This window comes from Caenorhabditis briggsae (assembly GCF_000004555.2).
Source record: "Caenorhabditis briggsae complete genome, chrIII, whole genome shotgun sequence".
Classification (NCBI taxonomy): Eukaryota; Metazoa; Nematoda; class Chromadorea; order Rhabditida; family Rhabditidae; genus Caenorhabditis; species Caenorhabditis briggsae.
Window position 1 is genome coordinate 10,613,619 of NC_013490.2, and position 27,722 is coordinate 10,641,340.

The window sequence follows — 27,722 nt, forward strand, 5'->3', positions numbered from 1 at the left end:
TCCAATCCATTACTCACTCAATTACCTCTAGACACCTGCGAAAATCTATACAAACTTGGTCAAATTACAATTGGAGACGTGTCGGAATCTATTTGTGGTGAGGGTTTCTAGAGTTTTTAGTTTTCACCTGCGTCTTGTTTTTTTCAGAGAATCGCACGAGTTCAGCTCTCCCAACCCAAGAGGCCAACCATACTACGGCAACGACTTCTGAATTTTCAGTGGATTCTGGGAAGGGTGGAAGTAATGTAACTAATTCAACCGCATTAAGTTCTGTTGGAAAAGTTAGTTTCATTTATAAGGAAATTAAATCGAGACATTCTTGATATATGTCAGAATATTTGATTATGAGAAAATTATAATTAATTTTATACATTTTTCAGAACCAACCACCTAATAACAATACGAAGGACAACTTGGACTTTCGGATTCTTGACTTGACATATTTTTTGGGATTGATATTTATTTGGGTTCTGCGATTTGAAATTTGAGAATAATGAAGCTGGTAGTTCAAGATTTGAATAATCGAAAATTGACAGACACACAGACATACAATTTTTTTGAAATTTTAAAAATACAGAAAAATTGATATCCAGAGAAAAGTTATTATGAAGAAGATCGGAACTTGAAATATCTGTAAAAACTGACAGAATCTCCGGATTTCAAAATTTCATTATTGCAGAATTTCAGAATTTTAGAATTGCGGAATTTCAGAAATTTCACAATTTAAAATTATCTGAATTTCAGAGTTTCAGAATTTCAGAACTTCAAAATTTCGGAACTTCGGAATTTCGGAACTTCGGAATTTTATAATTTCGAAACTGCAGAATTCCAGAATTTCAGAATTTTTTTAAATTTCCAAATTTCCAAATATCAGAGTTTTGAATTTCAGAATTTCAGAACTGAAAAAAAAATCGGAAATTCAGAAATGGCCAAAGGTCTCAATTTTTTGTACCAGAATAACATTTAGAACAAGAACCACGAGAAGATACAAAAGTTCGTTGAAACTTTTCGAGTCAAATGCTGGGAATCTCAGAATATTTCGATTTTAAAGATTACTAAAAAATGACAAAAATGCAAAAATCATAAATTAAACTTAAGATACTCGCAGACATACAGAAATATCTCTATCTCTTTCGAATACTTGAAATCGGAACTTTTCTGATATCCGATTTCATGAGTTTCGGACACTCTTCACGCCCTGCCTCGTCTTTTCAGACTCTCCCTGCTCAAGACGAATCACACGTTTCCAAACCAATTGGCACTTTTTCCAACACTTCCCGGCCCCAAACCAGTTGGCATATCTTATCCTTCTCTAACCTTCTCCCACATTTTTTTCAAAATTTCCATCGGTTTCAAAACTGATGAGTAAATATACAAACAAAAGGAGAATAAAAACCGAACTATTCTTCGCAAATCCGAAAAGATCCATTTGCGCAGCAACCCCACGCAGTACTCTTTTCCTTTCAATTGATATCGTCGGCCAGTATATTTGCTGCTGCTGGGAGCCCGTCCCGTCTATCTCTTTCTCTGGGGGCGTCTTTTTCTTGTTTTCTCATCTTCCCAGATCTCTTTGTCTAACCACTCTGTCGTCTCTCATCTCTCGATTGGCTCCCGGGAGCACTCCGCACACTCATCGCCCCATCCCCATTCAACCAACTCTCTCCAAGTACACCCCACTTTATTATTTTATTATTTTTGATTCGTTTTCCTGAATCCTCAGATTTCAAAATATCAAGGAAATCTTTCAATTAAAGTTATCTCCTAATGAGCAATTCTCCACAAAATGAGGCAGAAGCTCGCGAAAAGGTAAGTGTCATTTTTGGAGAACCCCTGATTTCGTAATTTTGTTATTTAAAAGTTTCTAAATTCTTCAAAAAGTTAAAAAACCCAAGCTTGAAACTTTTCAGAACTGATCATTAGTTGAGAAAAAAGAAAAAACCTCAAATGCTCTGAAAGAAGCCCAGCCTATACGTTTAATTTGAGCTCATTTGTCTGTCTTCCTATGAAAGATATCAGGAATCTCTCAACTGATAAGAAACTGATGATATTATGACAAACAACAGTTGAAAACTTTTTATGTCTTCAAAAAGAACCGAAATAATTGAGCTGAAAGGGTACCTATAGGGTGGACATCTATTATAGCATTACGGCAAGTTATAAATCACGAAATAAATATAAAAATTAGGATTTTCAAACTGAAACTATACTGAAAATCATAAAACTACATTTTTCGATGTTTCCGAAAAATGTTGAACGTCCCAATTTTTTGAAAGCTCTTTTTCACATTGGACAATTTCAGTAAGAATTTTACGTTCCAGATGGTTCCAGAACCATTTTAGGCCCTTTTTCTGTTGTTTCCTGGAGAAATTTTCTAAATTTTCCTAAACTGATATGAAGTCTACAAAACACTTGAGCACTGATCCAGCTGAAATGGAAAAATTTTCCTGAATTCTTGGAATCTAAGGGTTTTTGAAAACTGAAAATTTTGACTTGGGTTTTTTAGAATTAATTTAGGAATTCGCTAATTTTCTGGCTACTAATTTTCTGGCATCAAAGAAAAATTCATTAATCCCTAAAACCTCTATTAAGAGGACCGGTCCGTCTATTTCTCCAAGCTCTTCTCGGAGGGCCCTTCTGATACAGGTTTTTAGCTAACTCAAAAAGTTCCAACGCGTCCATCTTCCCAAATTTCAATCCAATCTCATGATCTTCAGATGCGCGAGCTGATGTCACGTCCACCATCGAGTCGACCAGCAGATTTCGTGAACCCTCTCGAGAAGATCGAACAGTTGCTGACGTGTCCGATTTGTCTCGATCGCTACAAGTAAGTGTGTCCCTGTGATGATCTCACCAATCAGCTGGCCTGTTCGTTTTGACAAAGTTTTGTTAAGAGCTTGACGAAAAATAACACCCATCAGTACATTTTCAAGAGCATGTGACTTGAGTCTATCTCTTTCTGACCACTATCTTATGACCTCTTTCTAGTACCTCTCGGTGATTAGGACTCACTGAAAATCTAGACTTTGAAAAGAGGAAATGATGGGCTTATATGATAAACAACACTATATTATTTGCCTTTCTTTCTCCAAAGACAAAACAATAACAATAATTATTGCTTTTGGGTGCGGGGATTTTGAGTGATCAACAACACGATCTGATCACGATCTGGTATTGGTAGGAAGATTTTTTTTGTAGATTTAGTGGTAGGGAACCGGACATCAGAGTTTGAGTCAATAGATATCAAAAATCTAGAGGGGTATAAGATTTGAGAATAAAATTTTGCAAGAAGCATCATTGAAACAATGAGAAGATAGCGTCAACTTTGAGCTCAATTATCTCGGGTCCTATAAAAGATCTAAAAAAAATAAGATGTTTGTCATTATATCACCAATATTTCTTCAGTTGACAAATTTTTGATATCTCTTACATTAACCGAGATAATTGAGCTCAAAGTGCACGCATAGGGAGATGTCTCTATTAGAGCTACGGTAGCGGAGCTGGCAAATAAAAAACACGACTGTTTAGTCTAAAAAATTATAAAGTATAGTTTTGTGATTGCCAAAACATAGATACTTTAAAATTTTCATACTTCTTAGGTTTCTCTCTTACATTTGTTAGATTCTAAGATCTTAAAACTGCAGTTCAAATTAATTCTGCGATATTCAAACTTTCATATTCCGCAATGCTAGAAGTTTGACAATACAAGAAAATGACAAGTTCCAAAATTTTGGGCAAGGATTTTCAAAATCGCTAATTCTCAAAATCGCTTGTTTCAATTTCACAAGCTGAGCATGATAACCGTAATTTCAGGAAATTCAAACTACCGTAAACACTCTATAGAGTGTCCACCCAACCCGTTAACGTTGAGCCCATATATCTCGGTTTATATGACAGATATAAAAATTTTGTCAACTGATAATAGGTTTGTGATATTGTCCAGCGAGCGAACGGCTCTTTTCTCTCCTACTTTTCTTGATCTTTTTCTCTTTTTTACAACCGGAGAAATCCCCATCTTTCTCTCTCGCTCTCTACTGATTTTCAACTATCTTTCAATTCAACAAAAAGATGCAAAGTGTGTGTATTACACCTCGGGGAATAGAGGAAGAAGATGATATTGGGGATGCTCTTTGAAGATTCTTCGAGAGGAAAAGGGGAACTTTATGTCTGTCTGTGTGTCTGTAGATCCAATAAATTTTCAGACAACCAAAATTACTTCCTTGTCAACACACCTTTTGTTATCCATGTCTGGAATCATGTGCAGACACTTTGCACCGGAATCTAAAATGTCCAGAATGCCGAGCAGAGCACAATATTCCATATGACGGAGTAAAGGCTTTTCAGGTACCATTCTTCTGGTTCGATTAAAAAACAGCGTCTTATTTTCAGCCAAATTACACACTGACGGGATTTCTTGAGATTCACCTGCAAGCGACTCCAGAATCCGCTGCAGAAATCGAAGAATATATTCATCGGTACAATCTGGAACGATGTAAAATTTGCGATGAGAAAGCGGACTGTGAGCCGTGTGCCCATTGTGATCGAAAAGCGTGTAAAGAATGTAGACAGACTCATATGGACATGTTGAAAAGAGATATGTCAAGACTTTTGAATCAGGTGAAGCGGTTGGCAAATCGAATCACAGAAGCGTCGGATAATCTGTCAAAGGGGATGGATATGATGACTTTGAATTGTGAAACAACGAAAGCAGAAGTCAAAGAATATTTTCATAGGTGAGCAGCATTTTGAATTCAGAAAAAAATTAAATTTAAATTAGGGCTTGAAATAATTATTCCAATAATACCACTATTTTTACAGAGATTTATATCTCAAAAACCAAAAGAGCGTAAAATTTTACAGAATTTTGTAGTTGACACTGTTTTTATGACTATCACAGTTTTTCCGATATACTCCTTAAAAGAGGCTCGCAGGCTGTCCGCATCTTCTCAGACTTTAAAGGCGCATATCTGAAAATGTGCTTTTTAAGTTCGGTGTTTCTCGACAATGACGGTTTAAAATTTCAGGTATCAACGAGAGCTGAAAAAGAAAGAAGACAACTTCTTAATGGAAATCGACACTTTCCAAGCCACGGAATCTCGAACCATGAGCAATCTTCGTGATGTTCTAGAAATCGAAAGCTCCAATATGAGTGAAGCGGTTTCTAGACTTGATGCCGCTATAAAGGTGGGACTACCGTATTGGATTATTGTCATTGTGACATATTTCAGGGAGAATGTGCAATTGAGGATGCTGACTTGGTCCGAATGAAAAACACATTCACAGAAGGCCTGGAGTATCTCAGGAACTTCCAACCCGACGCTGACGAACTTTTCAATAGAAAACTAAGATTCTCAGCTGGAGACGACGCTGCAAAACTTCCAGCAGCTATCGCCACATCTGGGGAGCTTTGTGTTCTAGTTCCACAGTTCTCTGGAAGGTTCGTTTTAAATAAAAGTTGTCTTCAAAATAAAAGAATGTTTTCAGATACCTACCCCTCGAACAATCTTACCTCCCTCGACCATTCCGTTTACCATTGGAAAGTGATAGTTATCGTGTGAAAGCCGACGAGAGAGCTAGTATGCGGGAACGGGAAAACGATCGAACCTCATCTAGACACAGGTGTGTTCGAGTGTTTTTGGTACTAACATTTTTTTCGAGTTCAAATAGTTTAGTTTGTAGTTCATAGTACTAACCTTAATAAATGTGTTAAGGTCAAATCTTCGTCCGTTCAGGCATCCAATCGTGTTCATCCAGATTCTGTATAATTTTAGTTTTAGATAGACCGTGATACTAAAATTGTTATAACTATTGTCTAGTATGTTTCTGTATACATCTGTATAGAATTGAACCACAGAAAGGTTAGTGTATTGCCTCTATTAGAAGCCCACCCAAACCTTCATCTTTGAACTCGAATATAACGGTTCCTATGAGAGATATCAAAATTTTGTCAATTGATAAAATATTTGCGATGTTATGATAAACAATTTATCAGTTGAACGTTTTGTATTTTCGACAGGAACCGAGATAATTGAGCTCACAGTTGATGGCTTGGGTGGCCTTCTATTAGAGCAAATACGGCACATTCCGGACTCGAGAATGCTAACTATTGCCTCATTGGCTGTTACTATATTCAGTTTGTATACGTAAAAATCAATTATGTTCATCTATGCTCTCAACTCTTACCTATTTAGTTACTCTGTAGTCTCCTCCCTCTCATCCTCTATCTTTTTCAGTCATCGAAATCTTCCCGAACCAGACGAGAGCTCGATCCGTTACCGACGCCGTCAGCAACTAGAAGAGGAAGCTTGGAATCGACTTCGTAACTCCTCAGCTACCCCATCTCTCCTATCAACTTCAACGATCGTTGACTCCAATTCATCCTCTCGAACATCGCCGTGGGCAGCTGATCGTGTCTCCCGATCAGTTGAACCAACATCCAAGTCACGGCCAACAAGTCTGATTGTACCGAATACGGAGACACCGAGAACTGTGTCCCCTTCCAGTAAACCACCTCTTCCACCATCCGCCACGTCATCTATAGATCGAAACGAGGATGCTTCACCAGCTCCACTCCCACAAATGCCCATTAGGAAGCCACCACTTCCACGTCAGCAATCCAGTAACGATGATTCTCTAAATGAGAAAGTGGAGACTATTCGAAGAGCTCACCAACAAAGACAAGCTGCTTCAAGAGCAGTATCAAGTGAAGAATCCGAGGGGGAGGATTTTCCCGTGAGCACCAACCGCGGTAGAATACGAATAGTGTGTCGTGCGGCGTCCGTAAATCGAGAAGACGGACTGATGACGATGATTCCTGGAACTGGAACTATTCTGAATACCACACTTCCCCAATCGATTCACAATGCACCCCCAGCTAACAGCACCAACCCAACCACTACAGTACCCGGAGAGCAAGTCGCCATCCCCGTCACACATTTCACAGGTGAGGAAGACGAAAGCGATATCGTCGTGCCAGCGTGGCTGCAGCGTCGGAGGCAGCGCTTCCAACGCTCGCGCACCAATCCCGACCTGCAGGCGCAGTTCACAAGTGCTCGTGTGCAGCAGCTACTCGCCGAACGACAATCTCGTTTAGACTCTTCCACCACAACCGACGAAGAGAAAGAGAAATTGGCAGTGCTGCGACAACGAGGCAGAAGTGCGTCGAGAGAAGCGGGCGAGTGGCGAGCACGCGGTCGACCACGGGCCGTATTCGGCCGAAAAGGTGCAAAAGATGGGGAGTTGAATTGGCCAAGAGGCATATGTGCTATGGCTGGGGGTCTTGTCGCAACTTGTGATTCGTCTAATCATCGTGTTTGCGTGTTCGATAAAGAAGGAAAGTTTGTTCGTCAGTTCGGTGGATACGGATCCGGTAGTGGACAGCTGGATTCGGCGGCCGGTCTGGCCAGTTCGAAACTTCGTATTGTTGTTTCCGATAGATACAATCATCGGATTTCTGTGTTTGGTTTAGAAGGTGATCATTTGTTTTCGTTTGGAGGACATGGACAAGGAAATGCCAAATTCAATAATCCATGGGGAGTGGCTGTGGATGATTTGGGAAGTATCTATGTGGCTGATAAGGTAAGAACTTGAATTATCAAAATTTCATAATCTCTCTCAGGAACTCCAAAATTTTAACAGATTCTTAATTTTCTAAAATTCTAGACGTTATGAGACCCTGATAGTGAATTGATTTAAACATACCGTACTTGCTCTAATAGAAGCCCACCCTGAGAGCTCAATTATCTCGGTTCCTTTTAAAGATATGAAAAAGTTGTCAACTAATAAATTGTTTATCATAATATTGTCAATGTTTTATTACTTAGCAGTGTTTTAATATCTCTCATAAGAACCGAGATAATTGACCTCAAAGTATCGTATTTGCTCTAATAGAAGCCCGCCCTATACATTCATTTGAGCTCAATTATCTCGGTTCCTATAAGAGATGTCAAAAATCTGTCAACTGATAAAATTTTTATCATAATTACGGCATGTTTTTATCAGTTAACAGATTTTTTATATATTTTATAGCAACCGAGATAATTGAGCTCGAAGTACACGTACAGGGGTCGATTCAATTAGAGTCATTCATTCAAATATTGAGAATTGTCTTGAATTGAAATTTTGAAGATTCTTATATATTCTAACTCTCAACTATTTCAGGACAACCATCGAGTCCAAGTTTTCGATAAAAATGGTCAGTTCATTGCCAAGTTCGGAACATTCGGACACCTCCCTGGTCAACTGAACAGCCCTCTTTTTATTGCTGTCAGCAAAGTTACCCACCATGTGAGTTGTATTTTTGGTTTCAGTAACTTCAAGCTATGTATACCGTACTTCCTCTCATAGGAATAACATCACCAATATTTGATCAGTTGAATATTTTCTTGATATCTTTCACAGGAGTCGGGATAGTGGAGCTCGAAGCTGACGGTATGGGTGACCTTCTATTAGAGGGGATACGGTATTTGATTACGGTACCTATTAAATGAATTATAATACTTTAAAAGACTTTCCAACAAAATTCAAGTTTTTTTTTAATTCAAAATAATGTTTCAGGTGTATGTATCCGACTCGTCAAACCATCGAATCAGCGTATTCGATCCACAAGGTATTCATCTGTTCTCTTTTGGCGAAGAAGGTTTTCATGGTGGACAATTCAAATTCCCGCGTGGAATTGCTATTGATTCGCAGGTAAGGACCTCATTTAAATAGGCCAAAAACATCTCATTATCTTTATTTTTCAGGAAAACATAATAATCGCCGATTCGGGGAACAACCGAATCCAAATCTTCGACGCGCAGGGTCAATTCGTCTCCTCGTTCGGAACCTGGGGTGGAGGAGCTGGACAGCTGAAAGGCGTCGAAGACGTTTGTGTAACTATCGACGGTTCGATTGTGGTCACTGATCGGGAGAATCATCGCATTCAGATCTTTTAACATTTCTCTTTTTTTCGGGCATCCTGATTTTAATTGTTTAATTTTGTTAATTATCCACCTTTCGAACCGATGCGTTCAACAGTTTTTCTTTCACCATTTTTGCACAAAAACCTAGCGTTTTAGGTACAAAACCAATTTTACAAGTATTATTTTTAAATATCGACACATTTTTTCTCTTTTTCTCTCTACAAATAAATATTTATTGTTCGAATCCATAGTTCTCTAGGAGTTTTCTTCGGTTGTTCCTTTGAATTTGATGGCTTAATCTCTGAAAGTGAAGAGACAAGTTTCGCCAGCAGTTTGTTGGAAGCATGTGAATTGCTTGTCAGAGGAGAGCTCGTATCTGAAATTTCCAGTAAAAAAAAGTATTTTTACCGCGCTTTTGCAACCGCTTTTATGAAAAATTAGTGTTCAAGCGCATTTAATGACGTTCCGAAAAAATCGCGGTGTTCCAACAAACCTTTCGCCTCCACCCTTGATTGTCGAGTACTTCAATTCTCCATCGGATCCGACTTTGTAGCTTTTCGTGGCATCTGGAACCCCATTCATCACAGTGTGAAGACCCGGACTTTTCGTTGGAAGCGGCGATGGAATCGAGAGTTCAGAGATCGGCGGTGGCTGTCCACGACGGTTGTATGGATGCTTCGGCGCATCTTTATCGATACGTCCACGCTTGAGCAGAGCAATCTCATCCATGTACTTCACTTCCCCTGGAGTCGAAGTCTGCGAGAGACGAGTGTGAACTGGGCTTTTGCCCTCGTCGGCTGGGATTTCGTAGGACTCAACTCCTCCATCGAACGAAACCAACGGATATTCGTGATCATTTTTGACAGCACGTGATTTGCGATGTCTTCTCGAACTATCGTTTCGGCGAGACATTGTTTTCTTGTTGCTAAATCAAACTGAAACTGCTTTAAATTTCCCTTATCCTTCTTCTAACACGCGTACCACGTAGCAGGAGATTTTGAGCATATTAATTACGAATTGAGCTGAAAAAACAAAAAAAAAACAGCAACATATTACTCGACCAATAAATATTTTATAAACATTTGAATGGAATACTGAATGACAGACAAAAAAGCATATAATTATTGAGTAACGATGCTGCGGAGAAGAGTTGACGACAGCTTTTCCAGCTTCTTCACATCTTGCAACTGGTTGGTGCTGTATTGGAGGCAGACGACGTCGTCGGTGAGCTTCAGAACCAGTTCTCCTTTTGTGTGATTGTACTTGGTGACGAATCTGAAGGTGGGATTGAAGAATTATTGGAAGAAAAAAATATTTTTTTAGGTATTGGGAATAATTATTTAATTGAAAAATGAGCTCAAAATCTGCTCATTTAGCCTAGTCGTTTTTTTCTTGATGATGGATTTTTCTACGAACCTACACTTCTCTGGATTAGCACTGTGAAGTCTCTCAGCAGCCTTTGCAAACTCTTCCCAGTTTGTGAAATATGTCATTTTGTCTGGAAAAATTATTTTTGAAGGAAAGAAAATTTATAAAGCAGGAAAAAACGAAGACAATATTGAAAAGAAACGAAAAGCAAGATTAAAATTGAACACTGATTTTTTGACAATTTTCACAAAGATTCTACCAAGATTTAATTGATTTTCGAGCTAGAAAGCAACCTAAAACGACCTTCCACATCAGGCATAAGTCGTAGGATTTAATGCTTTGTCCGCAAAAGTGCGTATTTGTGTTTGCACACTTTTGCAGGGAATTTTTTCGGAATTTTTACAAACAGAAAATTGAATTTTGTTCATTAAATTAGATTTGTTAGCGATTTCTATCGTTTTAAAAAATTAATTTACAACTTGGAGAAAAGTTCTAAAGCTTTTGAATAGTCTATTCATCTAATTTTCAGCTGTAAGCACATTCGAAAAATCTAAATTTCCCTCTGCTTTGTTGATTCGCATATTCTAACATTTACTTTATTCGTTTCGTTCGTTATCTGTACTTTTTAATTTTCAGGTACTAAAATGACATCAAAAGTGGGCGCAGTTGCGACGAAAACCTATCGCGAAAAGCTGGGTCCCGAGATTCTCGAAGTTTTCGACAAAAGTTATAAATCTTTCACAGATGTACAGGTAGGCACATGTTTTATTATTGAAAGTGAAATAGAGGAGAAATAACAAGAAATAGATAAATGTATGTCGTATGTTATTCCTTCTTCAACTTTGCCTTCTCATTCTTTTTGGCATCGTCCCATGGAAAACGAAATGGGTTAGCAGGCGTCATATCTCTCCATTCCCGATCTATGTCAATGTCGTATTCAGTTATTTTGACTTTAAAACATCTCGCCATAATAATTACAAAACCTATCGAAACCACTACGACCAGAAATGCAAATACGTAGAATGTTTCCTGAAATGCGATTTCTTTTCAGTTCAAATACTCGAAATTCGATTATTTACCTCATCAAATAGCTCATTAAATGTGGGAACAGCTTGATTCATCTGATGCACAACATCTAGCATTAATCGCGTCTTTCCGTTTTTCCGCTTGCCTTGGTAATAATATGCTCCCCAGTCTGGCTTTGGCTTGTTCATCTGAAAATTTATAAATAGCAAAGGAGATTAAATCTGAATATTGAAAAACCAGAAAGCCAGAAAAACCACTTAATAGGTTAGGAAAAGAGGAGCTGGGCGGGATTCGGATCGATATAAAAAATAACAAAGAGCTCGTGGAGACGCAGAGCATTGGGGGGAGAGAACGAGGAAGCACCGCCGGCTTCTCACAGCTGCGCACTAGTGAAGCAAGGACGGGAGATGGAAATTTATTGGTTCTTGCATCTTCCAGGTCCTCGCCGGAACACATCTTCTGAATCTGTCAGATGTCGTTGTTGAGTCACCAACTGGATCCGGAAAAACGTTGGCTTTCGTTTTACCGATGATGAGAATGATTCAAAATGCACGACTTCAACCCAATGAAATTGGAGCACTCATTTTGTCGCCATCGAGAGAACTTTGCAGTCAGATTGTCAATGTCATCAAGCCATTCGCTGAGAAGATGAAACTGAATGTGGAGACAGTGACTGGAGGACAGAAAGTGGATAAGAATATCAAAATGTTCAAGAATAAGGATATCAATATTCTCGTTGCCACTCCAGGACGACTTTTCCAAATTATTCAACACGAAAAGACCATGATCGCTAGAGCCATGAAAGGAGTTCAATTGCTAGTTATCGATGAAGCCGATCGATTCAATGAAATTCAATTCGAGGATCAGTAAGTTATCCCTTCTACAATTCTCGAAAATGTTAATGTTTTCAGTATGCGAGAGATTCTCTCCTGCATTCCCAAGCAACGTCGTACTGGTTTGTTCTCTGCAACTCAAGTGAAAGAAGAAGACGACCTGATGGTTTTCGGTTTGAGAAACGCGAAGCAAGTGAAAGTGTCACAAGAGAGAAATTCCGCAGCTCCTTCCACACTGAAAAACTATTTTGTTGAATGTCCAGCTGATGAGAAAACCAGCGTTTGTCTGGAATTCATTCGACAGAGAACTGATAAAAAGGTTCTCATCTTCTTCCCATCGTGTAACTCGGTCAGGTACTTCCATAAGGTAGTTAGAAACATTTTAACATTAGTTCTCAATTTGTTTCTTTTCAGATCTTCGAAAGATGTCTCACCAAACGCCCACTATTTGCTGTCCACGGAAAATGCTCGAATCCACACCGAGCCGCTCAAATCAAAGCTTTCTCGGAGAGCACAAATGGGGTGATGATCTCAACTGACGTTATGGCTCGAGGAATCGACATCACCGACATTGACTGGGTTATTCAATACGATCTCCCGAAACACTCCAGTTGGTTTGTGCACAGAGCTGGAAGAACAGCGAGATGCGGAAGAGATGGAAATGCGTTGATTCTAATTGCCACAGAACAACTTGCTTATGTTAGCTTCCTTGATAACCACGAGAAAGTGAAATTGGAGGAAGTGAAAGTGCCAACGAGTACATCTAGAAAGGCTGAGGAGTTGAGACAGAAGATGATCAAGATTCAAGTCTCGGATCGTGCTATTCTGGAATTGGGAACTCGTGCATTCGTCAGTCATATCGAATCATACGCCAAACACGATTGCCATCTCATCTGCTCCCTCGATGATCTCAATGTTGTCGGTCTCGCCAACTCCTACGCTCTTCTCCGATTGCCAAAGATGCGTGAACTGGCTCAAAGAAAAGATTTGAATCAGTTCGATAGAAGTGACATCGAGACATCCGAAATCAAGTATGCCGATCCGAAGCTTGAAGCCAATCGCGACACGGTGATGAAGGAGAAGCACGAGAAGAAGATTGAGACGTTGGCAGCGAAGGAGAAGAAGAGAAGAGAAAAGGAGGCGCGGAAGATGAAGAGAGCTGGTGGAAGATTCAAGAGTCGTGCTACTGGAGCAAATGCAGAGGAGAAGCGTGCGAAGAAGAGAAAGTCGGAGGAGGAAGACGATGCTCAGAATGATATCCGATTGTTGAAGAAGATCAAGAGAGGAAAGTTGAGCAAGAAGGAAATCAAAGATGTTCTTTAAATCTATTCTTATTGTTTCTGTTGTTTTTATCTCTTTTTTGTTTTGTTGTTCTCGTTATCCCTTTTTTGTTATCACCCGTAATATATTTTTTTGAATTTGAAACTTTATCCTCATCTTTCTCGTTTCTTTTGATTCAATTTAGGTACGCGTCTATTGGAAGTTCCTCTGTTCTGAAGGTAAGCTTCCCCCTATTCGGGCGTGTTAGGATTGAAATTCTAGTATTCCATAATGGGCAGTCGCTTTAGCATTCAAACAGAGAAACATGTTTTTTAAAAAATTATAATTTATTAATTTAAGAAATAAGAATTTAAAGAAAGTAAAAAAGTTAATACAGATGTAAGGAATAGAAAAAAAGTAATAATCGTTGAAATTGTGACAGTGAGAAAGTTGGATCTATATTATTGAGACGTCGGAGAAGAAGAAGATGGAGATGAAGTCGTCGACGAAGAAGCTGTAGACTTGGATCTCTTGACAATTCGGTACTTGGAGTAATCTGGTTTGGTTGACGTCTTCTTTCGAGCACCAGAAGATCCCATGGCAGCAGAAAACAATTGGTTGACTTCTCCTTGAGTCTTCTGTTCCAGAATAAGTTTTTGATTTTCAATGTAAGCATTGCATTCTCTCGATTCTGCCATATTTCGTTGAGCGTTGATCATGTCCTTTCTTCTGATTTCAGCGAATTTCTGAGCCAATTCGTTTAGATGGTAGGTGTACATTCCCGATGTAGCGATGTGTTTTTCCAGAACCTTCTCCGTGAGGTTTTCTTCAAAGACGCGAATGGTGAACAGAGGAGGACGATTGAGAATGAGAGTAGTCGGTTGACTGATATTCAACAATGAGTGAGCATTCATTTTTCCCAAAGGAACGTTTTTAAATCAGTACATTGAATATAGGAGAGGATAATAGGATAGAAAATATTATGTAACCCTTGAGAAACAATTGAGAATTAACGGGGGTTTTCAGAAGATGTCAGGGTCGCGGTTGGCGAAGTCCCCAAAATGTTCCAAAGTGCTACAGTTTCCTGTGTATTGCTTTATTTAGTCGAGTTATTCTTTTTTGAAATTATTTGTTCTCTTCTTTTTTTTTCATTTTTAAAGTTTTCTTGGCACTGTTCTAGAATCACGGAAAGAAAAAAAACATTTACCCAAGTACTATTACTAAATTTAACCTTGAAATCACTTTTATTTGGCTCAGTATCCAAAAGTATATCGGAAAAGTGGTATGGGCTTAAGATACACTACTTTATAGAGTAAGTGGGAGTTGGGTACATCTGCATTTTGGATTTGTGGTTACAACTAGCAGAGTTACTTGACGCCAATTTTCGGATGTCCCAGATGAAGGAAACTTGACGTTTCAGCCTAATGGTAAGCCTGTAATCAGGAAAAATGATTCCAGAAAAGAATAACTCAACTGAATGAAGCAATAAACAAAAAAACTGTAGCACTTTGGAACATTTTGGGGACTTCTCCATCCATGACCCTGACACCTTCTATCGAAGTTTCAGCAATCGTTTCCAAGAGAGTAGGATAGCTTTTGAATTTCAGCCATAATTTTTTGGAATTATGACATCTCAATGCCTGTAAAAGTAGATATGATCGCTGCCTGAAAAAATGAAGGCGCATAGAAAATATGTCTGCGTCTACATCGTATGCGCTTTTTTTTCTGTTCCTACGCTTCAAGGAGTCCGTTTGTGCACTTCGTATACACTTCTCTTTAATTTTCATTTTTCAGACCGAAATAATAATGAAATTAAGTTGTGAGTTATTTTTTAAATGTTTTATTCAGGTGATGAAATATAATAGAGGAAAACGAGCAAAAAATATAAATTGTTGGGGTAATAATACAGGTAATACAGATAATCATTTGATACAAATTGTAAATTTTTTGGATGAGGAGGATCGTCTCGAGTCATTATTTTAAAATTAATGAAACAACTGCCGCTTTTATTACCTAATCTACAACTCTTACCTGCATGCAATTCATGACGATAGCAATATAGTCCTGTTGTTTCATTGTATTTTCTGCATTTCAGTAATACATCAGGTGGAATTTCTTTTGTCACCCTCAGCTTGTATTTAAGAACCTCATCATTTTTCTTAATTTCGTCCGAGTGGGCAAAGTAGATTTTCTTCTTATCACTTACAACCAATTGAATATCAACTTCTAAATTTTCGTGTTCGTCTCTAAATATTTGTTGCAAAGGCCGATCGAAGACTTATCGGATGTGTGATGCAGTCCATTGGCAAAAACGAATTGAAATTCGATCCGTTGGTAAAACTCGTTTGATATTTGCGATGATGTTTTGATTAGATGCTCTAGAAACGAATTTGTCGATACCGCCTTCCCGTAATAATTCCGAACGTATTGGAGACGCACCAAAGTCTACTTCAACTTTTGGGAATTTGAGATCAAGACTTGATGGATTGACAGCTTCATGAACATCGTTGAATCGAAATCCAGTGAACCATTTTGACTTTATCCAATTCCTCTTTTGGATATCTTGTCGGGTAACATCTACAAACTTCAAAATAACTGACTTCACACTCCATTTCAAAAGAATTGCGTCCAAGATTTCACGAGGCATCGGCATCGCGTTTTTCTCTTTTCGAGGCGCACTTGTTGATATTTTCCGACATCCAGATACATTGATTTGTAGAATATTACAATAGATATCAGATGTTATCATCTCTTTTAGAGCATCCATACAGTTTTCTTTGGTTTCCGAAGATCAAACACACTTATTTGCAATGTCATCCAATAGACTGAAATATTACTATTTATGGGGATAAACAGGAAAGACGGGTCTTACTAATCAGTGATGATCAATTTTTCAAAATTTTGTGAAATGTTCGGTTGTGTGAGATAATTCAATTGAACTGGACCATATTCATAGCATTGTTTGGCAATTTCCAAACAATCATTACATCCAGGATGACATATATTATCCATTCCAGTAAATACTTCGACCTCGGCTTCTGGAAAGCAGTTTTTATACCAGTTATTTTGTATATATGCGGGTTTTCAACTATTGATTTACTCTTATCTCCTATTAATCCTTTGACGATGTGATCGTGAATTCGACGTTGGATTTCATCATTCAGCACGAATAAGTGATTTATTCTGACTTCTCGAACTGTGAATTGAGATACGGATTGCAAATAACTAAAAATAAACTTATTCTTCTTTCGAGTTGGGCTTCAATTAGAAGGTGGGCTTATATTTTTCAATGATTTATTTACTAAAATATTTTCATTCAAAAATTCAGAAATTTGATATCACAGGTAAAATGCGAACGGGTCCGTTACGGACGCTTCGCGTTCGCGCGCGGTTGAAATAGGAACCGCATACACCGTACGCGAACCGTTTTCAGTAAAAAAACTAGATCAAAAACATGAGAATGGGTCGGAATACTGTCAATTTTGAACAAAAATAGTGAAAAAAACACTCATCCAGTTTTTACGAATTTTACGAATTTAATTTTACGACACTCGTAAAATTTTACGAGTATAAAAAAAATTAAAATTGCAAAACTGCGTAGTCAATCAACAATTATGATCAACACCTCAAAAGTTTTGTAACAGATTGTATTACAATCGCACAGTCGCACTTGGGTCCAAGGCAACGGGTCAAGAAACGCGCCTCAAATCACTTTTAGGCCAAACGAAATTTAATAATTTCAAATTTGACGTGAATTTCGCCTATTTATTTTTAATTAACGAGAGATTTTTTCGCCCAACGTTTAAAAGTTTGATCCTCAGCCAAATTGTTCAGCAGCGAATTTTCCCCAAAATCTCACGTTTCACTGGGGCGCGATTTCTGACCCGTTGCCTTGGACCCAAGTGCCGTCGTCGATTTTTTTATTTTTTTTTCTTTGTTCAGGTGTTAGGTGATGGTCATTAAGACATGTCAGAACCTTGAAAAGTTATGTGCAGAAAAATTGGCACTCTTCTAGAATCACGGAACGAAAAAAACCACGGAACGAAAAATCACGGAACGAAAAATAAAATCACGGAACGATAATTTTGGGTAATCCAAAAATTGCTAGGACCTTCATTCAAGTACTATCCTGAGATCTAACCTTGACATTACATTTTCTTTTCCGAAATGTGGTATATTGAGTCCTTAAGGTACACTGGTTGATTGTGTACATGGACCTTTCCCAGATGTTCTGGGGATCATGGGACATATGGGAGTTAGATTAGAGGCTGCAACAGAGTTATTAAACTTGCCGTCGTTTTTTGGGTGTACCACATGAAGGAAACACGATGATTCAGCATAAGTCTATAATTGAAGAAATCTTATTTAAAAAAAATAGTCTTCTTGGAACAAAATGTTGGTCTGGAATAAGAATAGCCTCGAGCCAAATTGAGTAGAAATCTTGGCATGAAACTTCTTGTCTCGGATTTCTCATTTTTCAAAAATTGGATGATATTTTTGGATTGAGGAAGCTTTCTTCAATCACATGCTTAGGCTGAAACGGCATGATTCTTTAATCTGGAACACCCTAAAATGTCAGCAAGCTCAATAACTGCTTGATGTAGCTTTAAACTGAATTTTCAGATGTTCTACAGGTCCTATGTAACCTGTTAACTAGCGTATCTTAAGAAATTGATAAACCCTTTTTTAGTATACTTTTGGGTGTTGGACAAAGCAAAATTGATTTAAAAGTTAGCATTACGGATACTACTTGTCAAAGTGAAGAAGATAGCAATTTTTGGATCACCCAAAATTTTCGTTCCGTGATTTTATTTTTCGTTCTGTGATTTGAACAAAATTTGCATTTCTTGTTTTGAAAATGATCGCTAGAATCTGTGTTTCATCGAAAAACCGAACTTACTTGCGAAAGTAGCTCAAAAGAGGCAAATGTCTGAAATATTACGTTTTTGCCGCACTTTTTCGTAGATAAAAAAAAACTACGCTTTTGAAATTCTTAGGTCCCACTTGGGTTCAAGCGAGGGGGTCAGAAAAAGCGCCCCACCAAACTCGTAGGCCAGAAGAAACTTAATAATTTTAAAATGAACGCGGGTTTGAACTAGAGCATGATCTATTTCTTTAAAATCAACGGGTTGCAACGCGCGTATTCTCGCTCATAGTTATACAACTGAGATCCTCAGCCAGTGAAGTTCGGCAGCGAATTGAGAATTTTTGAAAAATTACTGGGGCGCGCTTTCTGACCCCCTCGCTTGAACCCAAGTGAGGTCCCACTTTTTTTAACTCGACAATACCTTTGGCTTTCAAGAAATCTCTTTATTGCAAAAACGATATGAAATCGCAAAGTTAGAAAAAAAGAAAGAATCTTGTGACAGAGAGAAATTTCCAAAATAATAGAGATCAGTTAAGTTGAGATATCCTAGGATGAGAATTAATAAAATTATAAATTATGATAGCGAGAGAAACTAATTGATTAATTAAATAATTATTTATAAATGGAACTTCTTCTACCACTGCTGGTAGTGTGGGTTTTCAACGACTCCAGATGACGCTCCATGGTCGTCCCAAGAGATGGCGAAGGAGTTTGTAGGATTTGGAGCTGAAAATATCTACATATTTCCAATGAAGTTCATACCTAATTACCTTGAGCTTGTTGCTGGTAAGAAGCTTCAACTCCTGCCGGGAGAGTAGTGAATGTGGTCTCCGCAGCTCCGTATCCAGTTCCGTTAATTCCAGTTTTATTAACCAATTCCTTATTCGACCACTCTTCTTCTTCTTTTGGCTCCGCCCACTCTTGAAGCTCTCCAGATGCGTAGACAGCGTAGAAAGTGACTCCGGTGAAATGAATGAGACTAGCAAGAAGGAAAACACTTGTCCATCCATGTTTAGAATGAGCCGTAAATGCTTCTGTCACAAATGGACAAGTCAATCCGGCCAGAGTTCCTATTCCATTCGAGAATCCCATAAGAATAGCAGCGTAACGAGGGGCAATATCCAAATGGTTGACGTTGAAACCTAGAAGAAATCTTAATTGTCAGGTTCAAAAGAGAAAAGTAAACCTGAAATTGCGAATCCAGACATTCCGACGGCGGCAATCAGAGCCATGATGGCAGTTGTGTCACTTGTTGTATAGGCAACAATGAGCATGAATGCAGCTTCTCCTCCGAATCCTCCACAGTTGAAAATCTTGCGAACAGCCGTTGTGGAGAGGATTTTATTGGAACGAAGATAATCGGCAAGTTGACCGCCCATTAGGACAACACATCCCATGACGAGGTGAGGGATAGCAGCAAGGAGACCAGACTAGAAATTTCAGAAAAAAAATCAATAAGTCTATATTTTCCAAGTTATAAAACGAAATTTCGTTCGAGCAGTTTTCTAACAGTAAAAGATGGTGACCTAGCAAAGCCAACTTGCAAAAGTTAGGCCACCATGTTAAAATGGCATTAAAACTCACAAAGCTAATATCACGCCATTTTTAGGTCATAAAAGTTGGTGGCCTAGAAAACTCAAACTTTAAAAAGTTATCTATGAAAATCTCATTAAAGCCGATGATCTCCCAAGTGGCGCCAAAACACCACGCCGCACTTGCAAAGCGATGGGCGGAGCGTCGGTGGGGGGAGGCGGGAATCAAAGTACGCAAACACCGAGTCTCACTTTTTTTTGTTCCGACAATAGGCCATCATGTAAAAATGGCCAAAGGCGAATATAAAGCCATTTCCAGGCTATTTACCATAGTGGCCTAGAAAATTCAAATTGTAAAAGTTAGGTCACCATGTTCAAATGTCATAAAAAGCACCAGGTGATCCGGTCATTTCTAGGCTATATAAAATGCGCATCTGGTGATTATGGAGCCATTTCGAGGTCATTTACCATGGTGGTCTAGAAAACTGAAACTTGCAAAAGCTAGGCCATTACAGTAAATGATCTAGAAAGCGCACCAGGCGAGTATCAAGTCATTTCAATTAAGATGGTGGCCTAGAAAATTCGAACTAGCAAGAGTTAGGCCACCGTGTGAAAATGGTCTAGAAAACACATCATCTGGAAGTTAGACCATATCTAGGCTATTTACCATGGTGACCTAAAAAACTCAAACTTGCAAAAGATAGGCCACCATGTTAATGATAGCCGTAAAAACTCATCAGGTGATTATCATCTTATTTTTATACAAATTTCCACGATAGCCTACAAATCTCAAACTATCAAAAGTTAAGCCACCTTGTTAAAAGCCACCTTGTTAAAAGCATAAAAAACTCACAAATTGAATATCAAGCCATTTCTAGACCATATGGATGTTAGACTATTTAAAGTATGTTTCCGAAAACTTTTCAAAAAAAATTTCGAAAAATTTTTCTTAATTTGTTCGAACGACTTTACGAAAATCCAAACACACTGGTTAAAAATCTTATTAATTCGATATATTCCATTCCTTCAATCAACGAAGAATGCAAAATTTCTGTTTACTATACTACAAAACATGAAAACCAAAAGATCCCAATTGTCTATTCTGTTTTCATCTATAGTACGATCATTTTCTCATTTGGAGGTCGTTTACGTACATTTTAGTTCCGGCCCCCGTAGTTCGAGAACATTGCTTAAGACATGATCTTTAGTTTAACCTTGGCTAATCAGAAGGTATTTCGTCGCAGTACGTGCAAATCAAAAAAGTCTATTGGAAATTCCAAAACGAGTCGATACGAAATGTTATCTTGATGATAGAGAAGATTTTGTTGTTGAAAAAAAACGACCTGTTCATGATAACAAAGAAACTCACATCAGCAATCTTCATTCCCAACGCTTCCTTCATATAGGTCAGTTGGTTTTGTAGAAGAAGGTAGAATGTCCAACTACGGGCGAAGTTTGCAACTGCAAGAACGGATAGATTTTGTTTATAAATAAATTGGAAGAGATGTAATATTACGAAACAGAAAAAATATCGGGTGGCTCGTACGGTTTTTGATCCAAGATTTTACTGATAGAATATTCTCGACCAAACAGTTTTAGCATAAGCTACAGTACCGTTCAATAAGATTTGAAAAAAGTACTTTTCAGTGGAATTTCGTCAAATTCGATCATTTTCAGGAGTATGGAGCTCGGCTGTCAAGTTTCCGATTCCTTGGAAAATTTTGGAGGGTGTAAAAGAGACCTAGATTTGAAAATTTGCATTTACAGAATATTTTGAAAGTTCCTAGTTTTTCAGATGTTTTCCGGTGTTGGAAAGATTCGGAAACTTGACAGCCTAGCCTCAGTCTTCTGAAAATGCCGAATCCCAACTGAACATGGATTTTTGTATATCTTATGGACCGGTACTGTATTTTTCAGTTATCCAATGTTGGATATTTTCTACCAAAATCAAAAATAAACTTTTCATCGGGCTTCAAGGATTCCCAATTTTCCCAATCCATTCTATGAGTTTCCTACTAGACCGTCCTAGAAGAGAGTCATGGATCCAAAAAGAGTGAAAACCTAAATTATGTTAGATTTGAATTCTAGGGTCCCTTAACTTTTAAATTTGATCAAATTTATCTCGGTTACACTTTTTATCATAACATCGCAAACATTTTAACAGTGGACAGATTATTGATATCATGGGGGCCAAGAAAAATTAGCTCAAACTTGATTTTTATCGCAGGTTTTACAATAGTTTAGATACTAGGATACTTTTATATCCCTTTTTTCAAAACTCACCAATAATTGCCCATACAGGTTTCGAAGTGACAATTGCCTTCCATGGAATCGAGCGGATCTAAAAAATGAATTCTGAATTTCAGCCTTTGTCTCACAATGTTACCGTAGGATGAGTGTTCGAAACATGACCAATTGCGTCTTCAATGAAAATTTTCTCCTCTTGTGATATGGTTGGATGGAATGCAGGCTTCTCGAAAGTGACACAGAACCAAACAATAGCCCAAATGACACCACATACTCCTGAAAAAAAGTTATTTTGTAATCTTTTCTTTTTGTTCCTTTTTGTTTCTCGGTTACTGTTCTCTATTGATGTTATCTATCCATCTGTGAAGTGTAATGGAACTGTCTTATGTTTGTCACCATAAAAGAGATGATTTTTTTTCTCAAGAAAAGAGAACAGATTGGGGCGGGGCCTAGCAGGAAGACTAGTTTAAAAGGAGAAGAATAGTTTAATATGTAGATAAAACGGTTACTTTGAAAATATGAACTTCTTGTATCTGATACTTGTGTCTTGTATCTCTTATGAAGTTTCTCAAGCTCAATCGATACCAAATGTTATTTTGTACGGAGAACCAAGAGTGATAGCCAGGAGGATTATCAATGCTGATTTGGTGAGTAGTCCCAACTGAGAATGGACCATTTAAGATCCTTCCAAACAACTCTAACTCATTTAATTTCCAGAACACAGCTCGCCAACTTGCTCTTCCGGAAGACAAAGAGCACATTAGATATCGAGTGAATGTTGTCGACAATGATAAGGTTCCACAAACCGAGTCCACTTATCTGACTGGAGAACGAACCCCAGTAACCGTCTACAGAAGAATTCTTCGCCCCGCCAGAATCACATTCACTGGCGATGGCGTTGTCACTGATAGCTGGCAAGGAACTAGTGATCCAGTCGAGTTGGAGTCATGGACTTTGAACAGGCGGCCAACCATCGACGGATCGTTTTTGCAAAGTCAACAACCACAAAGATCTTTTCATTGATATCACTACGTTATTATGATTCTCTTTTTTTGTCATGACTGAACGTTTTGGAAATAAATGCTTACCATAAAGATAGAAAGGTGAAGCCCAGGAGACGTAAGAGACAAGGAAAGCGGATAGGGGGAGGCCAAGAACAGCGCCAGCGTAGGAGCCAGTGAAAGCAGTGGTCGCGAGTTTCGATCTTTCCATAGGTGGAGCCCAGTATCTCCAAACCCCATGCATAGCCGGGTAGCAGACACCCTGGAAGAATAAAAGATAATTAAATTAGGTACCGTAAAACCTGTAAGAGAAGGACTTTGTAACTTTTAACTTTAAGCTTATATTTCTTGGTTCCTGAGAGATATCAAAAAGTGGTCAACCGATTAAATGTTTGTGATATAATGACTAAAATTTTATTAGTTGACTTTTTTTGAAATTTTTCACAGAAAAAAAAATCTAATAGATTGCCACCATAATTGCAAACTTTGAGCTCATGTATCATTATCTGTAACAATATCAAAAAGTTGTCAACTATTTAACAAAACGTTTATCACAATATCACCTATATTTTATCAGTTTACCACTTTTTGATATCTTCCACAGGAACCAAGATAAATGGGCTCAAAGTTGACGGCTTGTTTGGCGAAATTGAAGATTAGCGTCTCACCTGAACCAATCCTTGAGCAATTTGAATGAACGCCACAAGATAATCACTTTTCACTTTGAAACCATACGGAAGAAGAATGTTTAGAAATGCACCAACACCGATTCCAAATCCGAATAATCTGAAAAATAATCGATAACTAAATAGATAAATCTGATAACACCAACTTATTGGGTGGAAATTTGGCAGCAAGAAATCCAGCGGGAATCTGAGTGACCAAGTAACCATAGAAATACGAACTCTCCATTACACTAAGCTCCTCTATTGTCCAGTTAAATTCGTGCATCTGAATTTTGTTGAATTCTTAGAATTCGTTATCTAAGAACCACTCACATGAACCTTGCCCCATGGATCCGTATAATTCTTGTACATATGCGTTTTGGCGGCTCCAAAGTTGCATCTAATACCGAAGGAAATCATGAATCCCATATTGGCAAGAATAGCAAGAAGCCAGCGTTTTCGACATTTTCCAATCCAAGTTTGTTCGACGAATTGGAGAACTTTGTTCGAGTGCATTCGCATCGGATTCTCATTTGATTCTTCTTGCCTGGAAACGTTCTTGTATCCTCAGATCTTCCGATTAAACTACACACAAACATATTTTATGAATCAAAACACTGTAGTTTCTACATTTTTTTCATTCTTTAGTCTATCATCCTTCTTCAGATGCTAACGTGAAAATGAGAAGAAGAATGAGACCACCCGATGAGGACAGATAGTGTCTTTCTCTGAATATTTGAACTCGTCTCATCGTTTATGCCCTTGATCTTGTCTGAAGACCGTTACTTGTATTACCTAGATCATTATATCTTCAAATTCAGTTTTTTGCTTGTGAGATTTAGTTCCTAATTTAGTAATTAATTTAGTGAGCTGGTGATTGGTTTTGTTTGCTTGTAAGCAATCAAGGTCAAAACGGTAGGAATTTTTTGTTTTCAAAAAAAATCGAGATTAATCTGGAAACAATACTAAATCGGAATCTTCGATTTCGCATTTAAAAAAACGAAAAGTCGAATTTCGTATAAGTATCCTGGAAGCCCGAAAATTGATAGAAATATAATGTTACGTTTGACTCAAAGCTACTGAAATTTTCAAAGCGATTCCTCAAGTCTAGGTATTGTTACGATCGTTCAAAGATGAACGGCGTAATGTTTCTTGTGATTTTCATGAGATGAAGCAACTTTGATAAGCGATAACTCAGCTCAAAATTGATAAAATAATTTGAAACTTGGCCAGTTTAATAATTAATAATTTGACTTTTGGTACTCCAAATTTGTGTCCCGAAAAAACACTTTATTCAAATTTATGCTAACCCAAACTTTAGCCCGGGTGCCTATGCGCCACTCTTTCTTAGACACATTAGCCGAATTTATGATCCAATTTCTCGGATTTCGTGCTTTTAAAAATAGGAAAAATTTTATTTTCAGCTAAGCGATACTTGAATTCCGTCCCTTAAAAATTTCAATCCAGATCAGCAACGTCGGAGCAATTTTAGAGATTCATGATCACCCGTATATGAAAGGATCGCAGCTCTTTGATCTAGGCTCGAGTTCAGGTGACTCAGTAGATCAAATTATTTTTTCCGAGATCAAAATCACACCTGCGCCTTTAAAACTTACATTTGTTGAGGTGCTGCAGATGTCGCCGTTGCAGCGGACGTGACCGACGATGCAGCTGCAGTCATTCTGAAAAAAAACAGAGAGTTATCCGGAAATTCGTAGTGCTTAGAAGTTGGTCACATAAGGAACCAAAACATAGAACCTAAAATCTAAGAGGTTAGTAAGTGGTTATGTCTGAATGAGTGCATTTTTTGACTTTGTCGAAATAATTTCACGGCCACATGCCCCCTTTTTTCTTCGAGACTCCGGAAATGGTTATGGCCTTCTTCTATGGTTACTTACTTGGCCAGTGGCTCCCCGACCATTTGTTTGCCACGATCCCAAGCGTCGTTCCATGACGACATTCCTGGAAATTGTAATCATTAAAAAAATGATGACGTGTTGGAAGAAAAAGAGAAGACGTTGGGTGGGAGAAGAAGGCCAGGAAGGTAATAAAGAAACGGAAGCGATAAAGAAGACGTCGTGACGGGAGGCTTCTACTTTTCAGAGTCGCTTTTTATGATCTCTCGACAGGCGAGGACCCGTGGCGGTGCACAACCTCCTCCTTTTTACTACTTATTTATACATGCACTTCTGCTTCTGAAGTCGACAGCTCCTACTCTTTTTTCTAGAAGTGGTTTTTCTTTCTCCGGTTTTTGATAGATGGATGTGAGTTTTGGGGTATAGGGAACACTGGAACGTTGTTATAATGCATATCTGAGAATATGTGAAAGCAAAAAATATTTTAGGGATAAGAAGAAGTAGTACAGAAAAAATATGAAATAAGAAATCCACATACATCCTTTTCAGTAATTCGAAATGACGTTTACATTAGTGCTCTAGTCTTCCGCTCGAATTAACTGAAAGGCTTCATATGGACAAAGTAGAGAAAAACAGAGCATTTTTTTGGGAATCAATACTAAACACCTGTCAGCTTGGAACATGTTCTGTGGTTCATAAGAACATGTCGGATTTTTTGGATTTTGAGTAAAAAGGAAGCCGAGAGCCACGTGAGTGACCAAACCATTTCCGGACCAAAATGAATGAGCTGGAAAGGGAATGGGTTGCCTTTTGAAACTGACGGAGCAGCAAAGAAAACCAAAAGTGAATTTTGAAGCTCCACACACCAGAACACTGTTGGAACGGAGCTTATCAGTAAAAAACAACTTTTCGAAAATTTCGACGCTGCCGTTTTCTTTCTATAAGAAGCTCACCTAAACCGGCAACTTTTTGCTCAATTATCTCGATGCCTGAAAAAGATATCAAAAATATATCAACTGCTAAAATATTGGTGACATTACGATAACTAATTTTTAGTTGACACAGTTTTGATGTCTTTTGAAGTAACCGAGATAATTGAGCTAAAAATCATATAGGTTTACAGTGTGGCTCACAATCACCCGGACTGATAAAAACGGGTATATCCTTAGACTTAAGTATCACGGAAGCACGAAAGTTGGTAGAATTATAATTTTATATTTGATTCAAAGCTACTGAAATTTTCAAAGCGATTCCGTGAGGATAGGCATTGTTATGATTGACCAAGAATGAACGGCGTAATTTTTCTAGCACGCCATTGTGATTTTAATGAGATGAAGCAACTTTGACAAGCGATAACTCATGTCAGCTCAATGTTGCTCAAATAATTTGAAAATTGGTTTGCTCGTTGATGAATTATTGGAATTTTTAAATTCCAAATTTGAGCCCTGTACAACGCCTTACTCAAACTTTATGCCAGTACAAACTTGAGGCCGGGTAATTATGAGCCACATTGATTGCTATGAGAGATATAAAAATTGTCATTTGATAAAATGTTCACCACTTTTTCAACGACATTTTATCAGTTTATCACTTTTTGAGATCATTCACAGGAGCCGAGATAAATTGGCTAAAAATTGAAAGTTAAAGGGAGGGGAATGTGTCTACGGTGAGATAGAAAAAATTCTTCTAGGATTAAACTGAGTTGATTATTCAGATTTGGAAAAACAGTGAATTTCCTATATTAAGAAATTTCAAAGAATATGTAACTGAAAATCTTGTTAATCCTAATATAAGCCAAAAAATTTTCAGAATCTCTGGTGACAGTTCATTTAACCCTTTTTAATAAAGTCAAAACCAAAAGCACCAATTTTCTTTTTTGAATTTTCCCCTAAAATTCCTAAACTAGGACCAATTTGTTCGTTCTCCGTATTCCAGAATCCACGTCATCCTTCCCCCACATACACAGGAAACGGAGGTGGATCTGATTTCAAGTCAAAAACGGGTGTGGTGTAAAAAGAAAAAACGAAAAGAAGCAAAAAAGAAGGATGTGTGATGGTGGGAGGAAGAAGAGATGAATGAAGTTGACATTAATAGAAAATCGACTAGGAGAAGAAGACGGACTGCACCACCACCTCACCAATGATGATGACGACTTTTTTTGCCTGCA

At 38.0% G+C, this 27,722-nt stretch overlaps 10 protein-coding genes across 10 annotated transcripts in view; 3 read left to right on the forward strand and 7 right to left on the reverse strand.

The window, feature by feature from the left end:
* Cbr-nhl-1 overlaps positions 1 to 8,933 on the forward strand; it is a gene marked incomplete at both ends in the record, with an annotated part of 14,555 nt that extends 5,622 nt beyond the window's left edge. The window contains 4 exons of the mRNA XM_002642362.1: positions 6,231 to 7,575; positions 8,158 to 8,283; positions 8,554 to 8,688; positions 8,742 to 8,933. Of these exons, the coding sequence (XP_002642408.1) occupies positions 6,231 to 7,575; positions 8,158 to 8,283; positions 8,554 to 8,688; positions 8,742 to 8,933 (1,798 nt within the window). The remainder of the gene's footprint in view (positions 1 to 6,230; positions 7,576 to 8,157; positions 8,284 to 8,553; positions 8,689 to 8,741) is intronic.
* Positions 8,934 to 9,194: 261 nt separating this feature from the next.
* Positions 9,195 to 9,812, reverse strand: CBG06801 (the record flags this gene model as incomplete). The annotated part of the gene is made up of 2 exons (XM_002642361.1): positions 9,195 to 9,276; positions 9,394 to 9,812. 2 exons carry the CDS (start codon positions 9,810 to 9,812, stop codon positions 9,195 to 9,197), a joined length of 501 nt encoding a protein of 166 aa, XP_002642407.1.
* Positions 9,813 to 10,021: 209 nt separating this feature from the next.
* On the reverse strand, positions 10,022 to 10,393 carry CBG06800 (the record flags this gene model as incomplete). The annotated part of the gene is made up of 2 exons (XM_002642360.1): positions 10,022 to 10,175; positions 10,317 to 10,393. The coding sequence occupies 2 exons, from the start codon at positions 10,391 to 10,393 to the stop codon at positions 10,022 to 10,024; spliced, it is 231 nt and encodes a 76-aa protein (XP_002642406.1).
* A 519-nt stretch (positions 10,394 to 10,912) lies between these two features.
* Positions 10,913 to 13,450, forward strand: CBG06798 (the record flags this gene model as incomplete). Its single annotated transcript, XM_002642358.1, has 4 exons — positions 10,913 to 11,020; positions 11,733 to 12,160; positions 12,206 to 12,494; positions 12,542 to 13,450. The coding sequence occupies 4 exons, from the start codon at positions 10,913 to 10,915 to the stop codon at positions 13,448 to 13,450; spliced, it is 1,734 nt and encodes a 577-aa protein (XP_002642404.1).
* CBG06799 lies at positions 11,094 to 11,482 on the reverse strand (the record flags this gene model as incomplete). The annotated part of the gene is made up of 2 exons (XM_002642359.1): positions 11,094 to 11,297; positions 11,348 to 11,482. 2 exons carry the CDS (start codon positions 11,480 to 11,482, stop codon positions 11,094 to 11,096), a joined length of 339 nt encoding a protein of 112 aa, XP_002642405.1.
* Positions 13,451 to 13,848: 398 nt separating the features above from the next.
* On the reverse strand, positions 13,849 to 14,301 carry CBG06797 (the record flags this gene model as incomplete). The annotated part of the gene is made up of 1 exon (XM_002642357.1): positions 13,849 to 14,301. The coding sequence occupies one exon, from the start codon at positions 14,299 to 14,301 to the stop codon at positions 13,849 to 13,851; it is 453 nt and encodes a 150-aa protein (XP_002642403.1).
* Positions 14,302 to 15,010: 709 nt separating this feature from the next.
* CBG06796 lies at positions 15,011 to 16,040 on the reverse strand (the record flags this gene model as incomplete). The annotated part of the gene is made up of 3 exons (XM_002642356.1): positions 15,011 to 15,027; positions 15,419 to 15,613; positions 15,827 to 16,040. The coding sequence occupies 3 exons, from the start codon at positions 16,038 to 16,040 to the stop codon at positions 15,011 to 15,013; spliced, it is 426 nt and encodes a 141-aa protein (XP_002642402.1).
* A 2,848-nt stretch (positions 16,041 to 18,888) lies between these two features.
* Positions 18,889 to 27,722, reverse strand: part of Cbr-eat-4 — a gene marked incomplete at both ends in the record, with an annotated part of 13,576 nt that continues 4,742 nt past the window's right edge. The window contains 4 exons of the mRNA XM_002642352.1: positions 18,889 to 18,980; positions 19,025 to 19,396; positions 19,441 to 19,684; positions 21,156 to 21,247. Coding sequence (XP_002642398.1) covers positions 18,889 to 18,980; positions 19,025 to 19,396; positions 19,441 to 19,684; positions 21,156 to 21,247 — 800 coding nt within the window. The remainder of the gene's footprint in view (positions 18,981 to 19,024; positions 19,397 to 19,440; positions 19,685 to 21,155; positions 21,248 to 27,722) is intronic.
* On the forward strand, positions 22,552 to 23,056 carry Cbr-decr-1.1 (the record flags this gene model as incomplete). The annotated part of the gene is made up of 2 exons (XM_002642355.1): positions 22,552 to 22,680; positions 22,751 to 23,056. 2 exons carry the CDS (start codon positions 22,552 to 22,554, stop codon positions 23,054 to 23,056), a joined length of 435 nt encoding a protein of 144 aa, XP_002642401.1.
* On the reverse strand, positions 23,691 to 25,659 carry CBG06794 (the record flags this gene model as incomplete). The annotated part of the gene is made up of 5 exons (XM_002642354.1): positions 23,691 to 23,820; positions 23,867 to 24,002; positions 24,026 to 24,246; positions 25,316 to 25,381; positions 25,598 to 25,659. The coding sequence occupies 5 exons, from the start codon at positions 25,657 to 25,659 to the stop codon at positions 23,691 to 23,693; spliced, it is 615 nt and encodes a 204-aa protein (XP_002642400.1).